General features: G+C 39.5%; 1 protein-coding gene across 1 annotated transcript in view; it reads left to right on the top strand.

Moving 5' to 3' along the window:
- Scfd2 (sec1 family domain containing 2) overlaps positions 1-23030 on the top strand; it is a 314706-nt gene that overhangs the window by 32771 nt on the left and 258905 nt on the right. The window contains exon 4 of the mRNA XM_050149856.1: positions 19740-19915. Within this exon, the coding sequence (XP_050005813.1) occupies positions 19740-19915 (176 nt within the window). The remainder of the gene's footprint in view (positions 1-19739; positions 19916-23030) is intronic.

Below are 23030 nucleotides of genomic sequence, written 5' to 3'. Positions count from 1 at the left end.
ATTTAGTTGGTGCTTGCTTTTAGTTTCAGAGAGTGAGTCTCTGATCATCACAGCCAGGAGCATGGCAGCAGACAGCAGGCGTATTTTAGTGGTGAGGACGGTGCTCTCAGCCATTGTCCTTCTCTGCAGCGTCCTTGTCTGCTTTACGAGACATCGTGTGCCTATAACCTTCGTTTCTTCAGACTGTGAAGGATATACAGTTGTGTTTGAGGGCGGGCCACACTGTGTTGCTTATAAGCCCAATTTCAGTTTACCATAAAACGGGGGAAATGTCTGCTCCCTGGAGTTTGAGAATGGAAGCTCTGCGCAGCATGAGAGGACCCTGCTGCCTGGTGTTGGCCCTGAATGCACTCTGTTTTGACTGGGTACCAGCCGTGCTTCTGTCGCATTTGGGTTTTTTCTTTATTATGAAGAATTTTGTGATGAAGAGAAGAGAGAGAGAGAGGGGAGAGGGGGTGGGAGAGTATTTGTGTGTGTATATATGTATGTGTGTATGAAAGAGAAAGCAAGAACAAGAGAATGGGAGAAAGCTCAAAGGGAGGAAGAGGGGGATTGGAAAAGTTTGCAAGAGGAGAGATTAAACACTAACACCAATACATCATGCAATAAGAGTAATTTACAAAATATGAGAAAATCTAGGCATGTCCTGGGCTCCATATACTCACTGAGTCTCACATTGTTTTATGTTTTACTTGTTATTAATTTTTGGAAAGGACAAGAAAAGTAACCTTTGCTGTGTAGTTACTGAATTTTTAGATAGTTCGGTTATTTCATGCTCCTAATAATCATGTGAGTTTGCCATCCATTTTCACACTCATTTTACAGACCCAATCAACTGAGACCTAGGAAGGTTGAGTTTCATTTGCAGGATTCCTGTGCCATTGTGTTGTCTCTCAGCTTAGGGCTCCACTTTTGTTTGATGCAGCAGGTGCTGGGACTCTGCAGAGCACAATTCTCTTCCCTCTGGTTCCCTGACAGGCTATGCTAAACAGTAGCACTGAGGAGACCGTGGGGCTGAAGGGCAAAGAAGGTACTGGCTCCTTGTCTGCTTCCCAGGAATGTCTGTTCTGCCCGTGTTGTGTCTGCAGTACTCCCTGCACAGGCTTGATCCCTTCCTGTGCTCCCCAGTGCAGCTCGCCCAGCGCTTGGAGAAGCAGTGCTGTTTCCACTCCTGAGAGGAACCAACAGCTGAGGAGTGCCCCGTTCTCAGGGGTCTAAGGTTCACCCATAGGTCTCTTAACCTTTTGTTTTCTCCACTATGGTGTTGTAAACTGCATCTTCCCATGGTACCCTTAGGTTCCTCTTATTCTTTTATTTTAGACAATTAACAACTGTATATGTTAAGTTTCTATGTTCAAATAGCTGATATGCTTTGTGTCTACTGCAATGGTTCTCAACCTTCCTAACGCTGCAACCCTTTAATACAGTTCCTCATTTGTGGTCACTCCCAGCCATAAAATTATTTTCTTTACTACTTCATAACTGTAATTTTGCTACTGTATGAATCATACTGTAAATATCTGACATTCAACCCCTCTGGAAAGGGTTGCCGTCCATAGGCTGAGAACCGGGCTGTGACACTGTGACACAGAGACTGAGTGAAGATATAAGCCTGGGTCTGTCTGACTTCCTTCTGCAGTCTCTTTCTAGAAAGCAGGTGTGTGCTCTGCTGCAGGAGCCGCTGTGACAGTGCCATTCCCTTGCTTAAAGCCCTCCGAGGGCCACTGCCTCAGGAAGCCCCACACCTATGGGACTTTCTAAACCACCCTATGTCTTCAGGTCCTGTGGAAATGATACTAATACAGCACTCATGCATGAAATTCTTGAAAAAGTAAAACGTAAAACATTAACATAAAAAAAAGAGTTATAACTCATGGCATTTTTTCTAGAGACTAAGCTGAGGCAGGAAGAGGAAGAGTTGGAGGATAGCCTGGGCTAAGTAGAGAGTTCCAAGCCAGCATGGCATGATAAGCTAGACCTTGTCTCAGTTACTATTTTAATTTTTTATCTATTAGATTCTTATAGGGTTTGGAGGTCCAGGTTGCAGACTACCTTAAATTATTTTATATCATATAAAATTTCAGCTTTCAGGCTGACTTTTGAATGACTGAATGTGTTTGTGTAAGTAAACAATCATTGTGTCCAACACAAACAGCGAGCCATAGACTGATAAAGGAGTTATTTACACAAGCAAATCATTACTACCTATGAACTTACCAAATTAAACCAACACCACAGAGACACATGAGTATCAAAATCATATCAGAAAGCCAGGCCTGGGAGCTCATTGAGCACAACATACTAATGAGTGATTCAGCCAACTACCTGGGTCATATAAAAAGAAGGTTCTGTTTTCAGACCATCTGGAGTAGGTAGTCATCACAGGATAACAGATGATGAACTCCCAACCTGGTGGTCTTTGGGTCTTGAGTTCAGCACAGGCCTCCTGCTTAACAGAGCCCCTTTGTGTTGCTCTTTATCAGGCCCAGCTTTGTGTGGTTTCAAGCTCTGTACCTTCTCCTGAACCAGACCCGTGTGCCTCGAAGAGTGCATGGGTGCTCTTTCTCTGTCTTTCTGCTGGATGTTTGGTTCTGTTTACAAGAAACCAACGCAGGTTTCACTTTGTGTGTGTGTGTTTTCTATTTTTTACTGGACTTACTTTGTTCTGATCTACGTTATTTTCTTCCTTATGCTAAATTAAGGTTTGCTGTTTTTCTAGTTCCTTGGGGTACAGTGTTAGACTATTTAGAATCTATAAGTTTTTATTGGTGTAAATTTACCATTTAGATTATGATCAATGGGGTTTATTTGTTTCTTAAGAATTTTTTATTTTTATTGTGTTTGTATTGCAGAGAGAGAGAGAGGAAAGAAAGGAGGGAGAGAGAGACAGAGAGAGACAGAGGGATACACACTGGGAATGGTACCAGGCTTTGAAACCTCACCCCCCTGCCCCAAGCTCTACTTCTCTAACAAGGCTACACCTCCTAGGCCTTCCCAGACAGCACTATCAGCTGAGTACCGAGTGTTAAATGTTAGAGCCTATAGGTGCTATTTCTTCAAGCTAAGCTACCATAGTGTGTGTGTGTGTGTGTGTGTGTGTGTGTGTGTGTGTGTGTGTGAGAGAGAGAGAGAGAGAGAGAGAGAGAGAGAGAGAGAGAGAGAGAGAGTCAGTCAGTCAGTCCCTGGGGCCAGAGGTAAGGAGGTTGTGAAGCGGACTCTGGTAACTGCTGAACCATCTTGCCAGCCCTGTTTCCTTTTCTTCTTCTTTTTTTTTTTTTTTCTTTTTGTCTCAAATCACTTCTCAATTTCCCTTTGGGGTTTATGTTATATATTGGTTTCTCAAGTGGAGTATGTTGTTTAATTCTGAATGTTTGTGAACTTTCTAAGATTCCTCCTGTTGTTGATCCTAACTTCTCACTGTTGTGGTTGGGAAGCATTTACCAAACTATTTCAATCTTGAATTCATTAAGACTTGTTTTGTGATGTAATATCCTATCTCTCTTAGAGAATGTTCCTTCCTACAGTGTTCCTTGAGTGCTAGAGCAACATGCATACTTCACTTCTACTGGATGGATGGTTTCATACATGTCTGTTAGGTCTAATTGGGCTAAGTAGGGCACTGAAGCCTCCTGTTATTGAACTAAAGCCTAATTCTCTTTTTAGATTTATTAATACTTGGTTTACCTATTTAATGCTTTGATATATATTCATACATGAAATGTAAAGATTTCTTTAACTCATAAACACAAGTGTTTTGCCTGCATATGTGTGCACCACTGCATGTGCCTGGTACCTGTGGAGTCAGAAGGTGGATCCCTTTGTACTGGAGTTAGTTGCTGTGAGCCCCCTGTGGGTGCAGGGAACCAAACCCAGGTCCTCTCCAAGAACAGTAAGTGCCCTTAACCCCTGAGCCATCCCTCATCTCCTTGACATATTCACACTATGTATACTCACTTCCTGCAGCAGTCTTAGGTTGAATACTGTTTTGTCTCATAAAGTTTAGACCGCTGTGTTTTCTTTTGTCCAGTGTGTGTATGAGCTATATTCATCTTTTACTTTCAGTCTGTGTGTGTCTTTTAAGCTAACGGGTCCCTGCTGTAGACAGCATACGCTTCGGTCTTGTTTTCCACCAGTTCAGCTGTTTTGTATTCTTTGGATGATCACTTGAACTCTTTGTATTTCAAGCTCTTACTTCTTTTCAGGGCTTGTTCCGCTTGTTTGGTTGTTTTCTGGTTGTTTATCTGTTACCCTTTGCTTGTTGTTTACCTTTGTGCTGTGGTGTGTTCTGCAGTGTGAAGCTCTAATTCCTGCCGTTTTTCTATTTGAGCATCTGCTGCAGTTTTCAGTTGTGTGGTCACCATGAGCTTACAGAAGACATATTGTTATAATAGACTATTTTAAGCTCACAACAACTTTGATCACAAACAAATGCCTAGGCTTTTACTCTATTTCCCAAATGTATATTTTTGTGTTTACAATCAACTTATTGTTTTTATATTCTTTTAACTTACTCTAACTGCAGTTGTTTTTGAAAATTTTCACTTTTGGCTTCATACAGAGACCTAACGGCTTCCACGCTGCCATTGCAATAACAAAGTATTTTGAATTAGACTATGTATTCATCTCTACTAATAATGAGTTTTATAGTTTTGGAGACTTTCCTGATAGTAATTACCATCATTTCCTTTCTAAACGAAGACTTTCCTTGAGGATTTCTAATGAGGGCTGGGGCTGTAGCAGAGTTTTGCCTAGTGAGCATGAAACCCTAGGTTCAGTCCTCAGCACTGCATAAAACTTGGCATGGGGGTGTGTGCTTGTTGTGATCTCAGGCCTCAGTAGGTAGAGGCAGGAGGATCAAAAGTTCTCGTAGCCTGGACTCTGTGAGTACCTGACTGGAGAAAAAAAACAATTTCTTATAAGTCAGGTCAATTTGGAGACTGGATTGATGTGATTCTGAGGCTAACCTGATCTATCTAGTAAGTTTTAAACCAGCTTGGGCTATAGAGTCTTTTTTGAGGCTGGCTTATTTCACGCAATATAATGTCCTTTTGTTCTATTCATTTTGCCCATGATTTTTCTTTATAGCTGAATAAGACTCCATTGTGTGTTTGTACATTTTCTTTATCCATCTTCTGTTGGTAGATAGGTAGGTTTAGTTATGTTTCTTAGATATTGCTATTATTGTAGCAATAAGTGTGGATGCAGTAGGATCTCTGTTGACTTAGTGATGTGGGAGGTCCTTCTGTCTGTGTATTGCTTTTATTTATTTATTAAAATTTATTTTTAATATCAGTGTCTTTTGATTTTTTTATTTAAGTATACAGTAGTCTGCCTGCATGCATATCTGTACACCTCATGAGTGTCTGGTGCAAAGGCCAGAAGAGGGCATCAGATTTCTGGAACCGGAGTTTCAAACAGTTGTGAGCCACATGTGGGTACTGGGTATTGAAACTGGGTCCTCTGGGACCAGTGCTCTTACTGCTGAGCCATCTTTCCAGCCCCCGTGCCTGTAACTTGTAGTGTTTAACCTGTGTTTTTCTCCAGCGCTTTCCGTGTCTTTGATTCATTTTGAATTGTGCAGGGTGATAAGATAGAAATCTAGATTCATTAACAGATCTGTGGATTTCCAGTTTTCCCCAGCGCAAACCTGTCCTTTTCCTAATGTATTCTTTTGATGTTTTGTTGAAAATTAAGTGGATTAAAGTTTATTTCCGGGTTTTCTATTCTGTTCCATTGGTCTACATGTCTATATTTTGTGCTTCTAGTAATATGGCTCTGGAGTGTAGCGTGAGAGCAGGTGTGTTAAAGCCTTGATAGAGGAGGATATTTTTTTTAGTTATTTCTCTTTTGTTGAGTTCATTTACATTTGAAGTTATTAAGATGGTCACTGGCTCCTGTGATTGTATTGGCTGGTGGAACTGCCTCATTTTATGTCTCTCATGAAACGTCCTTTCATTACTGTCAATTTTAAATCACAGCTTTCCTAAATATAATAATCTTGGATGATAGTTACTCAGTTTCATGACTTAAAGTAAACTGTTTTCTGCTCTCCTGCCATTTAGGATTGCTGGTGAGTGATCTCATATTATTCTGACGTGTTTTTCTCTGCAGTTGAGTTTATGTTTTTCTTTTACAGATTTTAGTGTGTTTTTTTTTTTTTGCTTTGTATTTTGACATGTTGTGGTCATACCTACTTGAGTTTCTGAATGCTTCTTTTCTAGATTTGGGGAAATTTGTACTATGATTTCATCTGATATATATTTTATATCTTTAGTTTTTATTTAGGCTCCTTCTTGCATCCTGGGTTCTCTTAGGCCTGGTTTCTAGATTGCTCCCATAGTTCTTGGACATTCTGTTCATGTTTATCTTTTCTGTCTTCTTATTGTTTGAGTATTCTCTTGGCTTTGCCTTCCATTTCTGATTTTTTTTGGTCCTGTCTATTAGTTTTTTGTTTCACTGTATTTTCTTTTTGACTTATTAAGTCATTTCCAAAATTTGTATTTATTCTCCAAAATCAATTTTATTGCTGCTTTTTTCCCTCCACACTGGCAGTTTTTTCATTCATGTGCTGATTTTCTTACCCACTTTGCTGGATCCCTCAAGCCCCAGGCTGCTGTGTTTTTCTTTTCTCTCCATGGTCTAGATTGGATTCATTTGCTTGTTTGTACTCTCTTTGAGATGACTGATTATTTTTACTAGTTAATATCAAAGTCTTCACACAGCATTTTATCCATTTTATTGTCTATCAGTTTCAGCAGTTGGATAATTATGATCTTTTAAATAGATTGTGTTGCCCAACACTTTTACTCTTCTTTTGTTTGTGCAACAAGCACGTCTGTTTAGTATATCCTAGGATTTATTTAGAGATCTTATCTAGGGATTGAGCCATCAATCCCTAGAATCACTCAGTGAAGACTAAGTAACAGCACCACCACTGTGTATCCAATGCAACAAGACTGTGAAGACTGATTGAAGCATATGAGTATGTCATCAAGTACTATAAGTCAGACAACAGGATAGGTAATGTAGAATTTTCTATGAGGTTAAACATTATTTATTGAAATGTGGAAGTAATAGATTGATATGGGAGTCCCCTCTGTGTGCTATGATTACCATTAATGAATAAAGAAATTGCTTTGGACCTATAGCAAGGCAGAACTTAGGTAGGCAGGGAAAGCTAGGTTGTATGCTGGGAGGAAGAAGGACGGAATCAGGGGGACGCCACAGAGCCACCAGAGTCAGACATACCAAAACTTTGCCAGTAAGACACTGTCTCGTGGTGATGCACAGATGAAAAGAAATGGGTTAAATTAATATGTAAGAGTTAACCAATAAGAATCTAGAGCTAATGGGCCAAGCAGTGATTTAATCGATACAGTTTCTGTGTGATTATTTTGGGTCTATGCTAGCCAGGCAGCCAGGATAAACAGCAGCACCTTCCTGTTACAATAGATGGATGAAGAAAAGAAAAGAAGGCACAGAAAAAGAAAAACACAAGGGAGGGCTGGAGAGATGGCTCAGTGGTAAAGATCACTGCCTGCTCTTCCAAAGGTCCTGAGTTCAATTCCCAGCAACCACATGGTGGCTCACAACTATCTGTAATGAGATCTGGTGCCCTCTTCTGGCCTGCAGGAATGCATACAGGCAGAACACTGTATACTTAATAAATAAATCATTTTAAAAAAAGAAAGAAAAACACAAGGGAAGCCAGGTATCTAATGCCTCCTCAGGAATACATACAGGTAAAATATATACATAAAATAACTTTAAAAAAGTTTGTTCCCACCTCCCAAATTAGATAAATGTAAGAAGGAGAATAAAAAAGATGCAAGTTTTCTCTCTCTCTCTCTCTCTCTCTGTGTGTGTGTGTGTCTGCCTTCCTGCCTTCCTGCCTTTCTTTCTTTCTTTCTTTCTTTCTTTCTTTCTTTCTTTCTTTCTTTCTTTCTTTCTTTCTTTCTTTCTTTCTTTCTTTCTTTCATAAGGAAAAATATTCCAGGCCCCTTTCCACCCCAGTTTCTTAACACACGTTGTTGCTGTGTAGAGATCCTTGATCTCCTAGGACTGGTCCGTTGGTGTTCTGTAATGAGGAGTAAATCCTGGTCCGAGTAGCGATGCCCCCGCTGTCTCTGAAATCCTCCCTGTCTGTCGGGCAGTGGTGGCGCACGCCTTTAATCCCAATACTTAGGAGGCAGAGGCAGACAAATCTCTGTGAGCTCGAGGCCAGCCAGCCTGGTCTACAAGAGCTAGTTCCAGGACAGGCTCCAAAGCTACAGAGAAATCCTGTCTTGAAAAACCAAAACCAAAAAAAAAAAAAAAAAAAAAAAGAAAAAAAGAAAAAAAGAAAAAAAAAAGAAATTCTCCTTGTCTGTGATTTCCCTAGTCTGTGTTTCACAGATTCCTGATTGCTGTATTAAATGAATTCATCTGGATATAAGGGAGTTCACAATCATTTAATTTTCTGACAACAGTGGCTGAGCAGCTTCTTGATCAGAGGACACAAACTAACCTGGGCTCTCTGAAGAAATTGTTAAGTGTTCTGGCCTGAGAATCTTCATGGCTTTCATGTGGGGTCTTCCAAAGCCTCTCTTCAATATGGGAATTTGAAGGGAAAAGTACTAAAAACGATCCCCTCCTAGTTTAAGCAGTGAAGAGACTGATATTGTCTAAGGATGGGGAAAGGGTGACCGTCCCACTGCTGAGGAGGATGAGATCCACATTCCCAGGGACCCATATGGTAGGAGTTTGTATGTGAACCATAACGTGATTCTAATTTTAGGTGTTCGTGTCTAGCTCCTGACTCACATTCCTGGGACAGGCACCAGAGTGCTCCAGTTTTGGACCAGGGAGTCCCTTGAGGACCTGTCAACTGTGAGGGAGGTTGAGGGAGTCACACGGTTTGATTTATGGCCATTGTTCAACCTTCCCACGGGCTGAAAGTCTTCCAGAGAGTGGAAGCCTTTTGAGACAGAAAACCCCTTAAGAGTTTATTGTACCTGACTGGTCTTTATGTATAAGGGAAGCAATTTGTTATTTTAAATCCCAGCAGACACAAGGCACAGCTGAGTCCCGAGAAAGTGGCAGATTTTTTTTTTCCCCTTTGGAATAGACTTGGCTGTGAGAAACAGGTTTTAGAAGAAGGCTTGGGAAGTCTAAGAATGAGAAAAAGAACCGAACTGCCTTTGTGACTAAAACACAAACCAGGAGGTAGCTGAGGCCTGGGCCGGGGAAATTCTGGCTCTAACGAGGAAGCCGAGAATGTGTGAGACTTTTGCTACAGTGACTTCTTCTTTTACTTTATTGGATGGTGTGGTGCTGAGCATGACACTCCGTCCGTCCCCAGAGCTCTGCAGACATCGGACAGAGGTCCCGTGTTGCTTTAGGAGGGATGCCTGTGCTAGCCTTACCTGCTCTGGCCATCGAGATTTCCCACTCTCTTATCTCTCGTCTGTGCTGAGCTTTGGCTTTGTTCTTGGCAAGATGTGAACCCATTGTGTTGGGTTATGTTATGTACCGCATGTTAATGACTGACCTTGGAAACAGCAATGCCCCTNCTTTCTTTCTTTCTTTCTTTCTTTCTTTCTTTCTTTCTTTCTTTCTTTCTTTCTTTCTTTCTTTCTTTCTTAAGATAGGGTTTCTTTCTGTAGCTTTGGATCCTCTCCTGGAACATGCTCTGTAGCCCAGGCTGACCTCTAACTCACAGAGATCCATCTGCCTCTGTCTCCGAAGTGCTGGGATTAAATGAATGCACCACCTACTCCCGGAAAAAAGGATGCAAGTTTAAAATGTAAAGAAGTAGCAACAATAAAAACAACCAATGAGATAAAGTTCAAGTACTACAGTAAGTGCACTGTGCAGTGGAGTGCATCACGACATACTGTGAGCTCCTCTGGAGTCACGAGGTGACTCTTGCTGTAGTCAGCTCAAGACTGCTCCCTGCATGATTCTATAGGGGTAAAGACTGCAGAGGTCTGCAGCAGTGACGTGGGGCATAGGAGCCCTGTGCAACTCCATTAGGAAGGTGTCCCAACTGCAGGGTTTGTTGTTGTTTTTTGTTCCTTTTTTTTGAAACAGGATTTATCTGTGTAGCTTTAGAGCCTGTCCTGGAACTCACTCTGTAGACCAGGCTGGCCTCTAACTCACAGAGATCCACCTGCCCCTGCCTCCTGATTGCTGGCATCAAAGGCATGTGCCACCATCACTGGCCTTCTTTTTTTTTCTGTTTTACTGGAAGCAGGGACAGCGGACGAGGAGTTTCCTTTGTCCGTGTGGCTATCCTGAGGTGTTGATGCAACACACTCAGAGCTCTTCTTCCCTTGGCCTCTTCTAGAGGGAGTTGTCTGTTTATTGGAGAGCTCCTTTATCTGGAGGTGGAAGGTGGGCCTGGGTGTTCCGCAGCTGCAGTTAGCCATCTTGATTATACAAAGGGATTCTGAAGAACAGAATTTGGGGCCAGAATTAGAAAACAAACCTAAGAGCATGGAAAAGCAGGGGGCTCCTGCTCCTGAGTGGGAGTGTCTTTGTTCAGAAGTTCTTTTAAGAGCAGAATTTCTTCTTTGCACCAGAGGGGACTCAAAAAGAAAGAGTTCCTCTGGCACCTGGTATTCTGTCCCTGGCTAGCCGGGGGGGGTTTCGTTCTTGCTATCCACTGAGTTTGTAATTACTTCAGCAGTGTTAGCCCTGGGAAGGTGGGAGTTCGTAGAAAGACAAGCCATAACTGTTTCTGGTGGTTTTATATTTCATCGTTTTGTGTAACTTTAGTGAGAGCTGTTTATTTTCTCTCTGAGACTGTGATTCTGTGATGGTTGTACTTTATTCCAGAGCAGCCTCAGAAAGGATTCCCTGGCAGATTTTTTTGGATCCATTGAATTGATTTGCCGCATAGAACTAAATGCTATTTTCACATTAATTTCTTCTTCTCCGACTATGTATACTGCGACTACAGAGCTAAAAAGCATGTGCAACAAGAACACATACAATCAAAGCATGTCCCCCACATCTCCCTGAGTATTTATGGTGTTATAAAGTGCTCATTAGTGCACAGCTGTCCTTTGTCCAAGCTTCACTGTACAGATGGCTGTATAGACCGCCCTTCATATCCCTGTGGAGGAAGATTTATGTGGTCTTCTCTCCCTCCGTCTCTTCCTTTTAATAATTTGTTTCTGTGTCAAATAGTCATCATGACCAGGAAATGTTTTTCTCATGTGTGACCTAAATCTCTCCATCTGTACCTTAACCATATTTCTTTACCCTTTGACCTCAGTTGAGGTGGGAAGCAGGTAGTTATTATTACTCCTCAGTTTCTGGGGCTGTTGAAAGACAGAGCTTTACCCATTGTTCAAATCAATGCTAGTAATAAAGATTTCCCAGGGAAAAATAAACATGTCTGTTCTACATGAAACAGACATTACTTTGTTTTAGAATCAAGAAAGCATTAAAGAAGAGATAGTAGGACAAGCTTACAGGAAACCCACGTGACCACACACATAAACTAGAGCACTACTGTACTATCCTCCACCCCTGCCTGCACCATCAACTTCCCAATGTCACCTGTGAAGAAGCCAGTGTGATTACAGTATAATTGAGCTTTGCTGTGAACAGTTCCATAGTTTACATCGATGTAAACAGTGTTGATTGCTTTTGAACATTTAGATGTGACCTATAGAAAAGGCTCATAATACTAAAACTATGCTTGTGAAATGAAATATTACTACCAATAAATTCTGACCAAGCCAAAACAAAGAGACAGATGATTTGAAAGGCAGGAAATGGAGAAGTAAAGTGAAGGAAAAAGTCTTAATATCTTTTTAGGACTTGAACAACTGATACCTTTTGTAGATGACCACAGATAAAGCAGCTTAAGCATGTAATGCAAGCTATGATAGGCAACAGGTGCGGGTATGGACTGCTTTTGTCTGTTTGTAGATTGCATTATGATCTCTTTTTGTTGCTTGGCTTCACTTCTGGGGTTCCCCTGAGAAACCCATGTATTCAGGGTAGACATTCAGCCTTTTGTACATTATATTCAAAATTACTCAGCCGTTATTTTTTTAAATTGCCTTTATTCTTTCATACTTAGAGTGTACTCTGATTATATCCTCCCCGTCTTTCTCTCTTATCTCCCAGTTGAAACCCTTTTCCCAATAAGTCCACTTTCTACGTTATGAATATATAACATTTTGGTTCTTCATGTTGTCTATTAACCAACATTTTGTTTGCTCTAATAGTGCTGTCCGCTATAATGAGTTACATTTAGCAGAGTTGCCTCCTGGTCTATATGCTTTTTATCTGCAGCTCTGAAAAAAACTTGCATTTTGAAAGAAATCACTTTAGGTGAAAAGAGAATTTACCTTCAGTAACAGCCCATTACTTACACACACACACACACACACACACACACACACACACCCTTGTAACCAGAGCATTATCAAAAAACAATAAAAATCTTAATAGAACACTGGTACAGTTAAAAAGACATTTAATTTCTACACATTAATCTCATAGCAAATAGAGTATTTGATAGAAAGTGTTGAAAGTGGCTCCCTGGGAAGTGATAGGGAAGTGGTGGCTGTTTAGCACTGGAGATAAAGTCAAACACACTGAAGGCAGTGGCCATTGAAGAGGCTGCAAGGCAGGACAGCATGGCCAGCAGAGCCGGGAGGCAGACTGGCGATGGGTAGGGCTTCACTGTCCATTTACTTTGTATTTCCCCAAGAGATAGTTGTATTTTAGTGAGTTAGCTTTAATGTACTGAATTAGTAGTCTAAAGACTTAAAAGCCACGTGTTACTTGTCAAAAAGTTGCAGTATAACATTGTGGTCTTGATATAAAGTAACCTTTTTTATGGTCCTTAAAATTGTCTTGCAAAGCCTCTGAGTTGGCATCTTGAATTTACCATATAAATCTTCCCAACAGTTTCCCCTTTCCTTTCATAAAGTGAAGTACGGCCGATTAGTCCATTACCTCTTCAATGCCCGGTTCTTATTGCTTTCTCTTTAGTCATGGGAACTGGGGAGCTTTATTTAATTTCCCATGGTAGCATTTTGAGGGGTGGGTTGGATGACTTTACTTGACATAACATTGATACAAAGCCACTTCTGTTTAGCTACTTGGAACTTTTATTACAAACACATGAAAAATAGAATATTTACAGCATTTTAATTTGGATGCAATGCTTTAAAACTCATAAAGCACCATAGTAAGAATAGTTTGCAGATAAAAGGTACAAGTGGGGAAATCCTTCCTATAGCACAGCTCTCTGATGGAGTCATCTTGGGAAATCACCAAGCATGATCATGGAAGCAATTTTGTTCGTTAGCTGGTTGATTTACATTTTTATAAGGTTGTGGTTTAATTCCAAAAATGTCACAAGTCATTTTAAAGCATCTATGTGAAATACTTTTCTGCCAACTTCTAGTTTGCATGTTATCCCGGTTAGAAAAATGATCTACTGTCAGGGCATAGCTAATGGCATGTTGGTGGCTTCGGTAAGGAGGATGGGGCTGTACTGTGGACCAGAGCGGTGATGCTTAGTGATTATTAGCTCATGGTGTGGGCTTTGGTTGGCGATTCTTTTTTTTTTTTTTTTTTTTTTTTTTTGTTTTTTGGTTTTTCGAGACAAGGTTTCTCTGTGGTTTTGGGGCCTGTCCTGGAACTAGCTCTTGTAGACCAGGCTGGCCTCGAACTCACAGAGATCCGCCTGCCTCTGCCTCCCGAGTGCTGGGATTAAAGGCGTGCGCCACCACCGCCCTTATTTTTAAAATCAACCTAGGCCGAGCCTAGGGCATGGCTCAGCAGTAGACTGCTTGCCTAGAGTAGGTGAGGCAGAACTAGAACATAGAGTTATTACAATAAAAATCTGAAGAGATCAACTGGCAAATTCTTTGCTGATTATCCTTTCCTGTAGCCTCTTTAAAACAGAGGCACATGACACACATGGATCCTGTCGCACTCTGGAAACATTTTTTTCTTTATTGTTACAATCATGTTGAATAAGATGATTGTTGTATGGATCATCCCATCCTACCCCACCCCTCACTCTCCTGTGGTGCAGGAGAATGAACCCAAGGTTTTCTGCATTCTGGGAAGCCCTCTAGCATAGAGCTATATCCTAAGCTCATTCCGCCCTTGCCCCAGCACCAAGATTGAATTTAGAGCCTTGCTCATGCTAGGAAAGCAGTGGATTGAAATCTGCCTTTCAGTAGCCACCCTTCCACCATCTGCAGGGCAGCACACAAATAAATGCATCTAGAAGGCTAAGGGTGTAGTCCAGCATGATTTGGGAAACAGTGGGCTAATATACAGAGTCTATGCCAATCTTGGAATCTAAACACTTTAGAACAATGTTTGTTTTCACATATATAAGTGTCAGCATATTGTGCCACAAAATTACAATCATTTATGCAAAAAGTATGTAGCATTACATGTAAATCATGAGAAAGGCTGAATTAATCAAAAGAACATCAAGGAGACATTTGTCCAAAGTTTATTTCTAACAGCAATGTGTTTATTTCTGTGCCTGGCATGAAAATATATATCGAATTAATGGATAGTTGAAAGTTAGTGGTACAAACCAATAATAAGAAAAATAATTAAGACAGGGATAGGTTTGAATGGACACTTTACTTGAAAAGTGTTGGATGTCATATGGACCTTGAGAAGATGGTCAACTTCACTCTCGTCCTTAGAAAAATGCAAATTCAATCCACAAAGAGCTGTTAGTCCACACGCGTTAGAATAGCTAAAATAGATGTAGCTGACACTATCTCATGCTGGTGAGGGTATGAGGTGACTTGAGCTCTCATACATTGATGAGGGATACCCATTTTGCCTTAGGAAAATAAAGCCTAGTGCTCATAATATTGCGGGGGATCATTTGATATTACCTCCATGTAGGGTTGCTAGTCAGCTAAAGACTTTTACTCCTGTTGCCAGTTTCTTATAATAAGTGTACAATTAGCATACGATCCTAAATCTTGGAAATTTACCAAAGAAAAATGAAAACATAGGTGGATGTACACACATGAAAACCTGTACTCAGATGTTGGTGAAGGCTCTATTTACAGTTTTAAGAATGAAGATAAGTCCAATGATTATTTACTTGTGGAAAGATAAATAAATGTGTAAGCTTTAGTAAACCTTATACAATGAAGTAATAGTTAATAGTCAGCAAGTAAAAGAAGAAAGTTATTATTATATTCAAGAACATGGTTGAATCTCAACTACACTATGTTGATGTTAAAATAGCCAGACACAAATAGCTACATTTGTGTGGTCCCATTTATAGGATACTCTAGAAAGGAAAAACTAGCAAACAGAAATCAGAAAAAGTAACATGAAATATCTTGGAATAACTCTAACTATACAAGTGAAAGACCTGTTTGACAAGAACTTTAAGTCTTTGAAGAAAGAAAACAAAAAAGACACCAGAAAATGGAGAGATCTCCCATGCTCTTGGTTAGGTAGAATTAACATAGTAAAAATGGTAATCTTACCAAAGCAATCAACAGATTCAATGCAATGCCCATCAAAATCCCAGCAAAATTCTTCACAGAAGAACAATACTCAACTTCATATGGAAAAACAAAAAAAACCCAGGATAACCAAAGCTATCCTATATAATAAAGGAACTTCAGGAGGCATCATCATCCCTGGCTTCTAACTCTACTATAGGGCTACAGTAATGAAAATAGCTTGGTATTGGCATAAAAATAGACAGAAGGACTGTAGAAGTTAGCTCGATTCAGGAAATAACCAGGCTAGCTTAAAGATAAACAATTATATTTTTACTTATTTATTATAAGGGGAGAAACTTACGCCACAAGAATGGAAAGTCCAAGTTCCACTGTGTCCCGCAGGAATCACCCAGAGAGAGCAAGCACCTGGTCCATCCCAGTTTTTCTCCTGGGCTCCAGGAAGCCACACCTTAACTAGGTTCCACTTCTTAAAGATGATTGGTTAACAAAGCTTCCTCCATCACCTCCCCCTTTTGTCTAAACAAGATCCATCCAAACCCATTACAACTATATACAATAAGAACAGATACTAAGTATAAAATTACAAACAACATAAGCAATATTAAGGAAGGAACACATGACAAATGTTTTAATAAACATTCTATTTTAAGGAGTCTAAATTTTATATCAGAAATAAGCTTGGGTAAATCATGAGGAAGATAACTACAACTACCTAATCTTCAACCCCATCGAAGGCCTGAGAAGGGAAATAATTTTACTTGAGTAGTCAAGAAGTGCAATCAAGCAGCTTCCAAAGTGAGCAATGTATGACAGAGACAATTGGCTACCTGAGCAATCAACCCAAGTCTCATCTGCAAGATTACTGTCTAGCATAGTTGTAAATGATTTCCGATCAGTCGATAGGGTTTTTACCAAAGTTCTTATTTGGAGTTCTGTCCAGAATGTCATGAGAAGGTGCACCATGTCAGCAGCTAGTACCCCAAAACTGGTCTTATAGTAATGTTATCAGTATCATGATGTCATCTCAATAAGGTAGAATTGTTGCTGTAGGGAAGGACCAATGGAATAGAATCAAAGACCAGGATATCAATCTATACACCTACGAACACCTGATTTTTGACAAAGAAGCTAAAAATATCAAATGGAAAAAGAAGCCGTATTCAACAAATGATGCTGGCATAACTGGATATCAACATGTAGAAGAATACAAATAGATCCATGTCTATCACCATGCAGAAAACGCAAGTCCAAATGGATCAAAGACTTCAACAGAAAACTAACCACACTGAACTTCATAGAGGAGAAAGTGGGAAGTACACATGAATGCACTGGTACAGGAGACCACTTCCTAAATATAACCCTAGTAGCACAGACTCTGAGAGAAACCATTAAATGGGACCTTCTGAAACTGAGAAGTTTCTGTAAAGCAAATGCCATGATCAACAAGATAAAATGGCAGCCTACAGAGTGGGAAAAGATCTTCACCAACCCCACATTGAACAGAGGACTAATCTCCAAAATATACAAAGAACTCAAGAAACTTGACATCAAAATAACAAATAATCAAATAAAAAATGGGGTACACACCTAAACAAAGAATTCTCAACAGATGAATCTCAATGGCTAGATGATACTGAAGGAAATGCTCAATCAACATCCTTAGCCATCAGAGAAATGAAAATCAAAATAACCCTGAGATTCCATCTTACTCCTGTAAGAACAGTCAAGATCAGAAACACTGATGACAGCTTATGCTGGAGAGGATTGGATAAAGGGAAAAACTTGTCTATTGCTGGTGGGAGTGCAAACTTGTAGAGCCGCTTTGGAAATCAGTATGGAGATTTCTGAGAAAATTAGGAAACAACGTTCCTCAGGACCCAACAATACCACTTTTGGGTATATACCCAAAGGATGCTCAATCATACCACAAAGGTATGTGCTCAACTATGTTCATAGCAGCATTCATATTGTCATAGCCAGAAACTGGAAACAACCTAGGTGCCCCTCAACTGAAGAAAGGACAAGGAAAATGTGGTACATTTACATAATGGGGTACTACTCAGTGGTAAAAATTATTGATATCTTGAAATTTTCAGACAAACGGATGGATCTAGAAAAAGCCATATCAAATGAGGTAACCCAAGACAAATATAATATATACTCACCCATAAACCAAAGAAAAACCAGCCTACAATTTACAATCCCATAGAACCTAGACAACAAAGAGGACCCTAAGAGAGACATACATGAATCTAAGCAGGAAGTAGAAAAAGACAAGATCTCCTTGGGAATGTGAGGGTCACAGGAGAGGATAGAGGGGTAGGGGAGGAAAAGAGGGGAGTGGAGAAAAATATATAGCACAATAAAAAGTAAAAAAATGCAACACACAAAAAAAGTCAGAGAAAGGCATTTTAATGCTCATCAAGGATTAGAGTTGGAGAGGTGAACTTGACTGCAAAGAGGGAGAGTGTGTTAGAATGATAGAAAAGTTCTACAGCTAGATTGTGGGGACCCAACACAAATACTGTCTGTATTTATCAAAACTTGTAGAACTCCATCCCAGAAAAGGATGGAGTTTAACTATATATAAACAATATTTTAGTGAACCTGATGAAGAGAACAAGGGAAGAAATACATGATGAAGTTTTTCTTTGTCATTTAGTACATGTGTAAGTAAATTGGAAGGCTGCACTTTGAGAACCAGGAACAGGAAAAAGTAGTCCAGGAGGAGAATGAAAGCAAACTTCAATGATATGAAGATGTCATAAATGAAACCTGTTATTTGGTATACTAACTGGAGAGATACACAGAGATAGCTATAGATGAATGGATGGATGGGTATCAAGATGAGTTTGTCCTCAGGAGGTATAGTCATTTCCTCTTCTTTTTCTTTTCTTTTTTCTTAAAGATTTATTTATTTATGCACGTTAGTGTTTTGCCTGAGTATATGTCTCTATGAGGGTGTTGAGTCCTCTGGAACTGGAATTACAGACAGCTGTGAGCTGCCATATGGGTGCTGGGAATTGAACCCATGTACTCTGGAAGAGCAGCCATTGCCCTTAACCACTGAGCCATCTCTCCAGCCCCTGTTCTTTTTTTTTTTTTAATACGTTTGCCATGATATATAGATAAGAAGGAACTAAAGTAGTCTTTGTAATCTTTTCCACAAAAATGTGTTTTAAAAAGCAGATTTGGAAAAAAAAAAGCAGATTTGATTTGGGCTTTTAAGTTTCTCATGGCCGGGTCTGTTTTGTGTGTCATAATCTTCAGCAACAGCTACTTATTAGGTGGTATCTGCTAGCTAACACTGTGGCAGACTTAGCTCCGAGCCCTTGGGTGAGGTTAATAGATGCTGCCTCATGTCGTTGCTGAGAATCAGAAGAGGGCATATTTCTTTAAGTTCCTGCATGTGCTGAGTCAATGCAGGTGGGTTTTTATTACTAACTAAGGAAAAACTGTAAATATAACTTTTCAATAACAAGTTGAAATTCAGTTTCAGAAAACAGACTATAAACATGCCATTCGCGATGTCTACAGGAATGATCTCTTGACTTACAGTTGGGTTTGCCTCAGTGCCTTCTTTTTGTCTGATGGGGAGAATTTGGTTTGTAGGAAGGATCCCTGTGTAAAGCATTGATGACTATTAGCTATGTAATGTAACAAACCAGAGAGTGGGAGATGAGTCCAACAAAGGACTCTGAAGGAGTGGATTGGTTCACTGTGTGCATGTGATTACATGCACTTTGTACATTCACTTGCAATTTACCCTCATTTGCCATACACTCTTGTGCCATGTAACAGGCAGCCTTGAAACTCCTGAATACAGTTATGAAGTGATACCAGTGATAAAGGTTTTAGCCATGATTGTAATGTGCTTTTTATACATGCACACAACTAAGAAACTTTCCATTTGCCTCTTAGATTCTTGTGTCATATATCATTCATAGATACTCTATGTTGAGATCAACAAATATTTGTGTGCCTTTGTTTGAAAACTTTTCAGGACATTAGGAAAGTATAACATGAGTTCTAGCAATATGACTTTTGCCAGTTGACTTAATTATTTTCTTTCTTGCAAAAGCTGCAAATATGATCAGTTTTGATGTTGTCCTTGTGTTGCTGGAAGAATCTTAATAGTTTCAGAATTATTGATCAGCTCTGGAGTTCTCTGCGCATCTAAGACAGTGTTTGTTCCCAGCCTCCTTGTCTGGGTAAGCCTTAGTAAAAGCGAAGACAGTGCTCTGATAAATTTGTATGTTCCTCCAGGGAGAGTCACACCAGGGCAGCTCATGTCCTATATTCAACTCTTCAAGAACAACCTCAAAGCTCTTACAAATCATTGTGGGCTCCTACAGCTTGGGATGGCCACAGTTGAAACTCTGAAGCACCCACAGACTGCCAAGTGGGATAACTTTCTGGCATTTGAAAGGCTTCTTCTACAGGTATGTTCCTGTGTGAACTTATTAATATGTTACTGATTGAAGTTTTGACTTCCAGGAAAACACTTTGACATCTGTTATGATCTGAGTAATCATATTGTTGACCATGTGCAATTTTGATTTGAATGAGAATGTTCCACCGAGGGTCAGATGTTAGAATACTTGGTCCCTGGTTGTTGGTGTTGCTTGGATAGGTTTAGGAGATGTGGCCTGGATAGATGGAGTGCACCACCGTGGACAGACTTTGAGGACTGAAAGCCGCGTGCAATTCCCAGTTTGCTTTCTCCACTTCATGCTTGTGGGTTAAGTTGTTAACTTTCAACTTGCTGCTCCAGCCACCATGGCTGCCTGCTGCCACACTTCCCTATTGCAGTGGCCATGGATGCTTATCATTTAAGCCCAAATAAAGTCTTATGTAAGTTGCATTGGTCGTAGAGTTTTATCATGGCGATAGGAAAATAACTGATGCATGTGCCCTGCACCCAATCCTTGATGTGCCATCCACTTAACACTCAACCGAAAGCTTCCACATTATTATACAAATTAGCATTGTTACCTTTGACTTCTTGAGCATAGGAAAATTCTGACCATTTTGCTACCTTCTGAAAAACTCTTTCAGTTTTATGCACTTTGGATCTTTATACATCTTCATAGTCTTTATTAATTCTCACTACTTTTCCTGTGAGAACCTCCCGCTATTTAGACTTCCTTTGTCATTACCTAGTCTGTAGTCTTTAAACATCATAGACCACCACATGCCTTAAAATAATGCTTGGTGGCATATGAAGGGAGGGAAAATTCTATTTGTAGTGTTTAGCAAGGTATCTGTTTGTAGGGGGAGGACTTTCCATGTTTTACGAAATATCTTCATAGGAAGCTTCTAAAAATGTGTAATTTCATATTATAGGGTATAAATTTAGGGCATTTACACATTATATGTATTTTTAAAGTATTGTACTATAAAAGATAAACTTAACATAATATGGCTTACATCTATGAACTTTCCATTCAGGTACAATATAATTTACCATTTTTTCTCATAATTACCCTTTTAATTAAAGAAATAAAAGTAGAGATAAACGAAGCATCTTTGATATAGATTTTTCCTTATCTGGTTCTTTTTCCCTTCTAGAGTAGTCCTAGCTCTGTTTCTTGCTTTTTTATTTTCTCTAAATATTTATTTTTCTATATAAATAGTAGACTACAATTACCATGGGCTTTAATTTTTACACAAGTTACATTATATTGTAAATATACTTTAACAATTGATTTTGTCTCTGAACTTCTTATTTTCAAGACACCCCAAAGTGATGTATATATTATGCTCATTTAAAGTATACAAGTGATATATGTAGCCACGGTGCTGCTCAGTAGGGCTGCTTCACTTAAGAGTGTGTGTGAGAGCAGGTGGGTGAGTACCTAGTCCATGTCTTCAGAAACCCTTGGGAAAGAGTTCCTCCAGGAGAGGATTGTGAGGTTATGGACTGTTCACATTATTGATGTCACTAAGTATCATCACATTGCAGTAGGTGGTGTTTATGCAAAAGATGCCTGTTTGCTTCTCACTGTGGTGGCCAGCATTTTAGCATTATCCAAATTATCCGTATCTTACAGCAGTCTGTCACTACCTTCTGTATAAATTTACAATTGTAGGCAATAAGCCTGAGCAGCTTATATTTATTGGCTATTCATTTTTCCTCCTGTTTGAATTGGTGTTTTTATTTAAATCAATTTGCCCACTTTTTATATATTGAGTAACAAAGAATTTTTTTTTTCTTTTTTGGGTTCTTGAGACAGGGTTTCTCTGTGTAGCCTTGGAACTCCTTCTGTAGACCAGGCTAGACTCAAACTTGCAGAGATCCATTTGCCTCTGCCTCCTGAGTACTGGGATTAAAGGCATGTGCCACCACTACCCTGTGGTAGACGTTAGGCTTTAAAAGTTATATAGTATAAATATTTCACCCAGTTCATGGCTTGTCTACTGACTTTAATTCCTGTTTACATAGTCTAGTTGATAAATATTACCCTATATGGCTTGTGTATATTTTAATCCCTTTCTAGCCTCAATTTCTAAACATGTTTTTTTTCCACTAAAAATTAACTTTTATTTTAACATTTGAATTTTGAATCCATCTAGAATTTATTTTTACACATGGTCTGGTTAGATCTAATTTTCTCTCTCTGTGTGTGTGTGTGTGTGTGTGTGTGTGTGTGTGTGTGTGTGTGTGTGTGTGAGTACATGTATACACACACACGCATATGTAACTGTCAGGCTTTTTCTTTTGGGCCACCAACCAGGTCCCAAATCATGACACAGAGACTTAATATTAGTTATGAATGTTCAGTCTAGCTTAAGCTCTTTTCTGGCTAGCTCTTTTAACTTAACCTGTTTCTCTTTTTGCCTCAGGGCCTTTTACCTTTATTTCTGCATGTCCTATTCTGTGTTTGTTGGCCTGGACTATTCCCTCTCTTTCTCCTTGGTTCTCTCTTCCTCATTCTCTCTTGAGCCTAGATTTCTCCTCCTATTTATTCCCTCTGCCTGCCATCCCCTCCGTCCTTACTCTTAGACCAATCAGGCGCCTGCAGCAGCAAGGTGAAACAGATGCAGCACATCTCTACACAATTAGACACACCTCCTTACATCATCAAACAAACGGAACACACCTTTACACCATTAAATATTTCACAGCATAAACATCTGCAACACATCTTTGCCTAGTTAAAATATTTCACTACACATAACACACATATGTGTGTATAAGATACATACATACACACATACATATGTGTTTGTTTAACTTTACCAACACAGATTATATCTTTAGTATCGTTTTTTCCTATTATATTGGGGGAATATATTTTCTCACTTGGTTGAAACAAATTCTGATTCATTTTGGACTTTTCTATAAAAGATATTTAGGTGTTTTCATGGATAGTTTAAAAATTGTAAAAGTGTTTTTTTTTTCAGTTTTTGTTTGCTGCTGGCGAAGAATTGTTCAGCTTTGAATACTGATCTTATATCAGTAACATAGTTGCCTTTCTTGCTTTTTTTATTATTATTTTCTTGGGTCTCTAAGCATAAGCAACAATGTATGTGTGATTGGAACAGTTGTTTTTT

The sequence above is a fragment of the Alexandromys fortis genome, unplaced genomic scaffold, assembly GCF_014885135.2.
Source record: "Alexandromys fortis isolate MF-2015 unplaced genomic scaffold, M_Fortis_MF-2015_v1.1 scaffold_0, whole genome shotgun sequence".
Lineage (NCBI taxonomy): Eukaryota > Metazoa > Chordata > Mammalia > Rodentia > Cricetidae > Alexandromys > Alexandromys fortis.
This window is presented reverse-complemented; position numbering and strand designations above follow the sequence as displayed.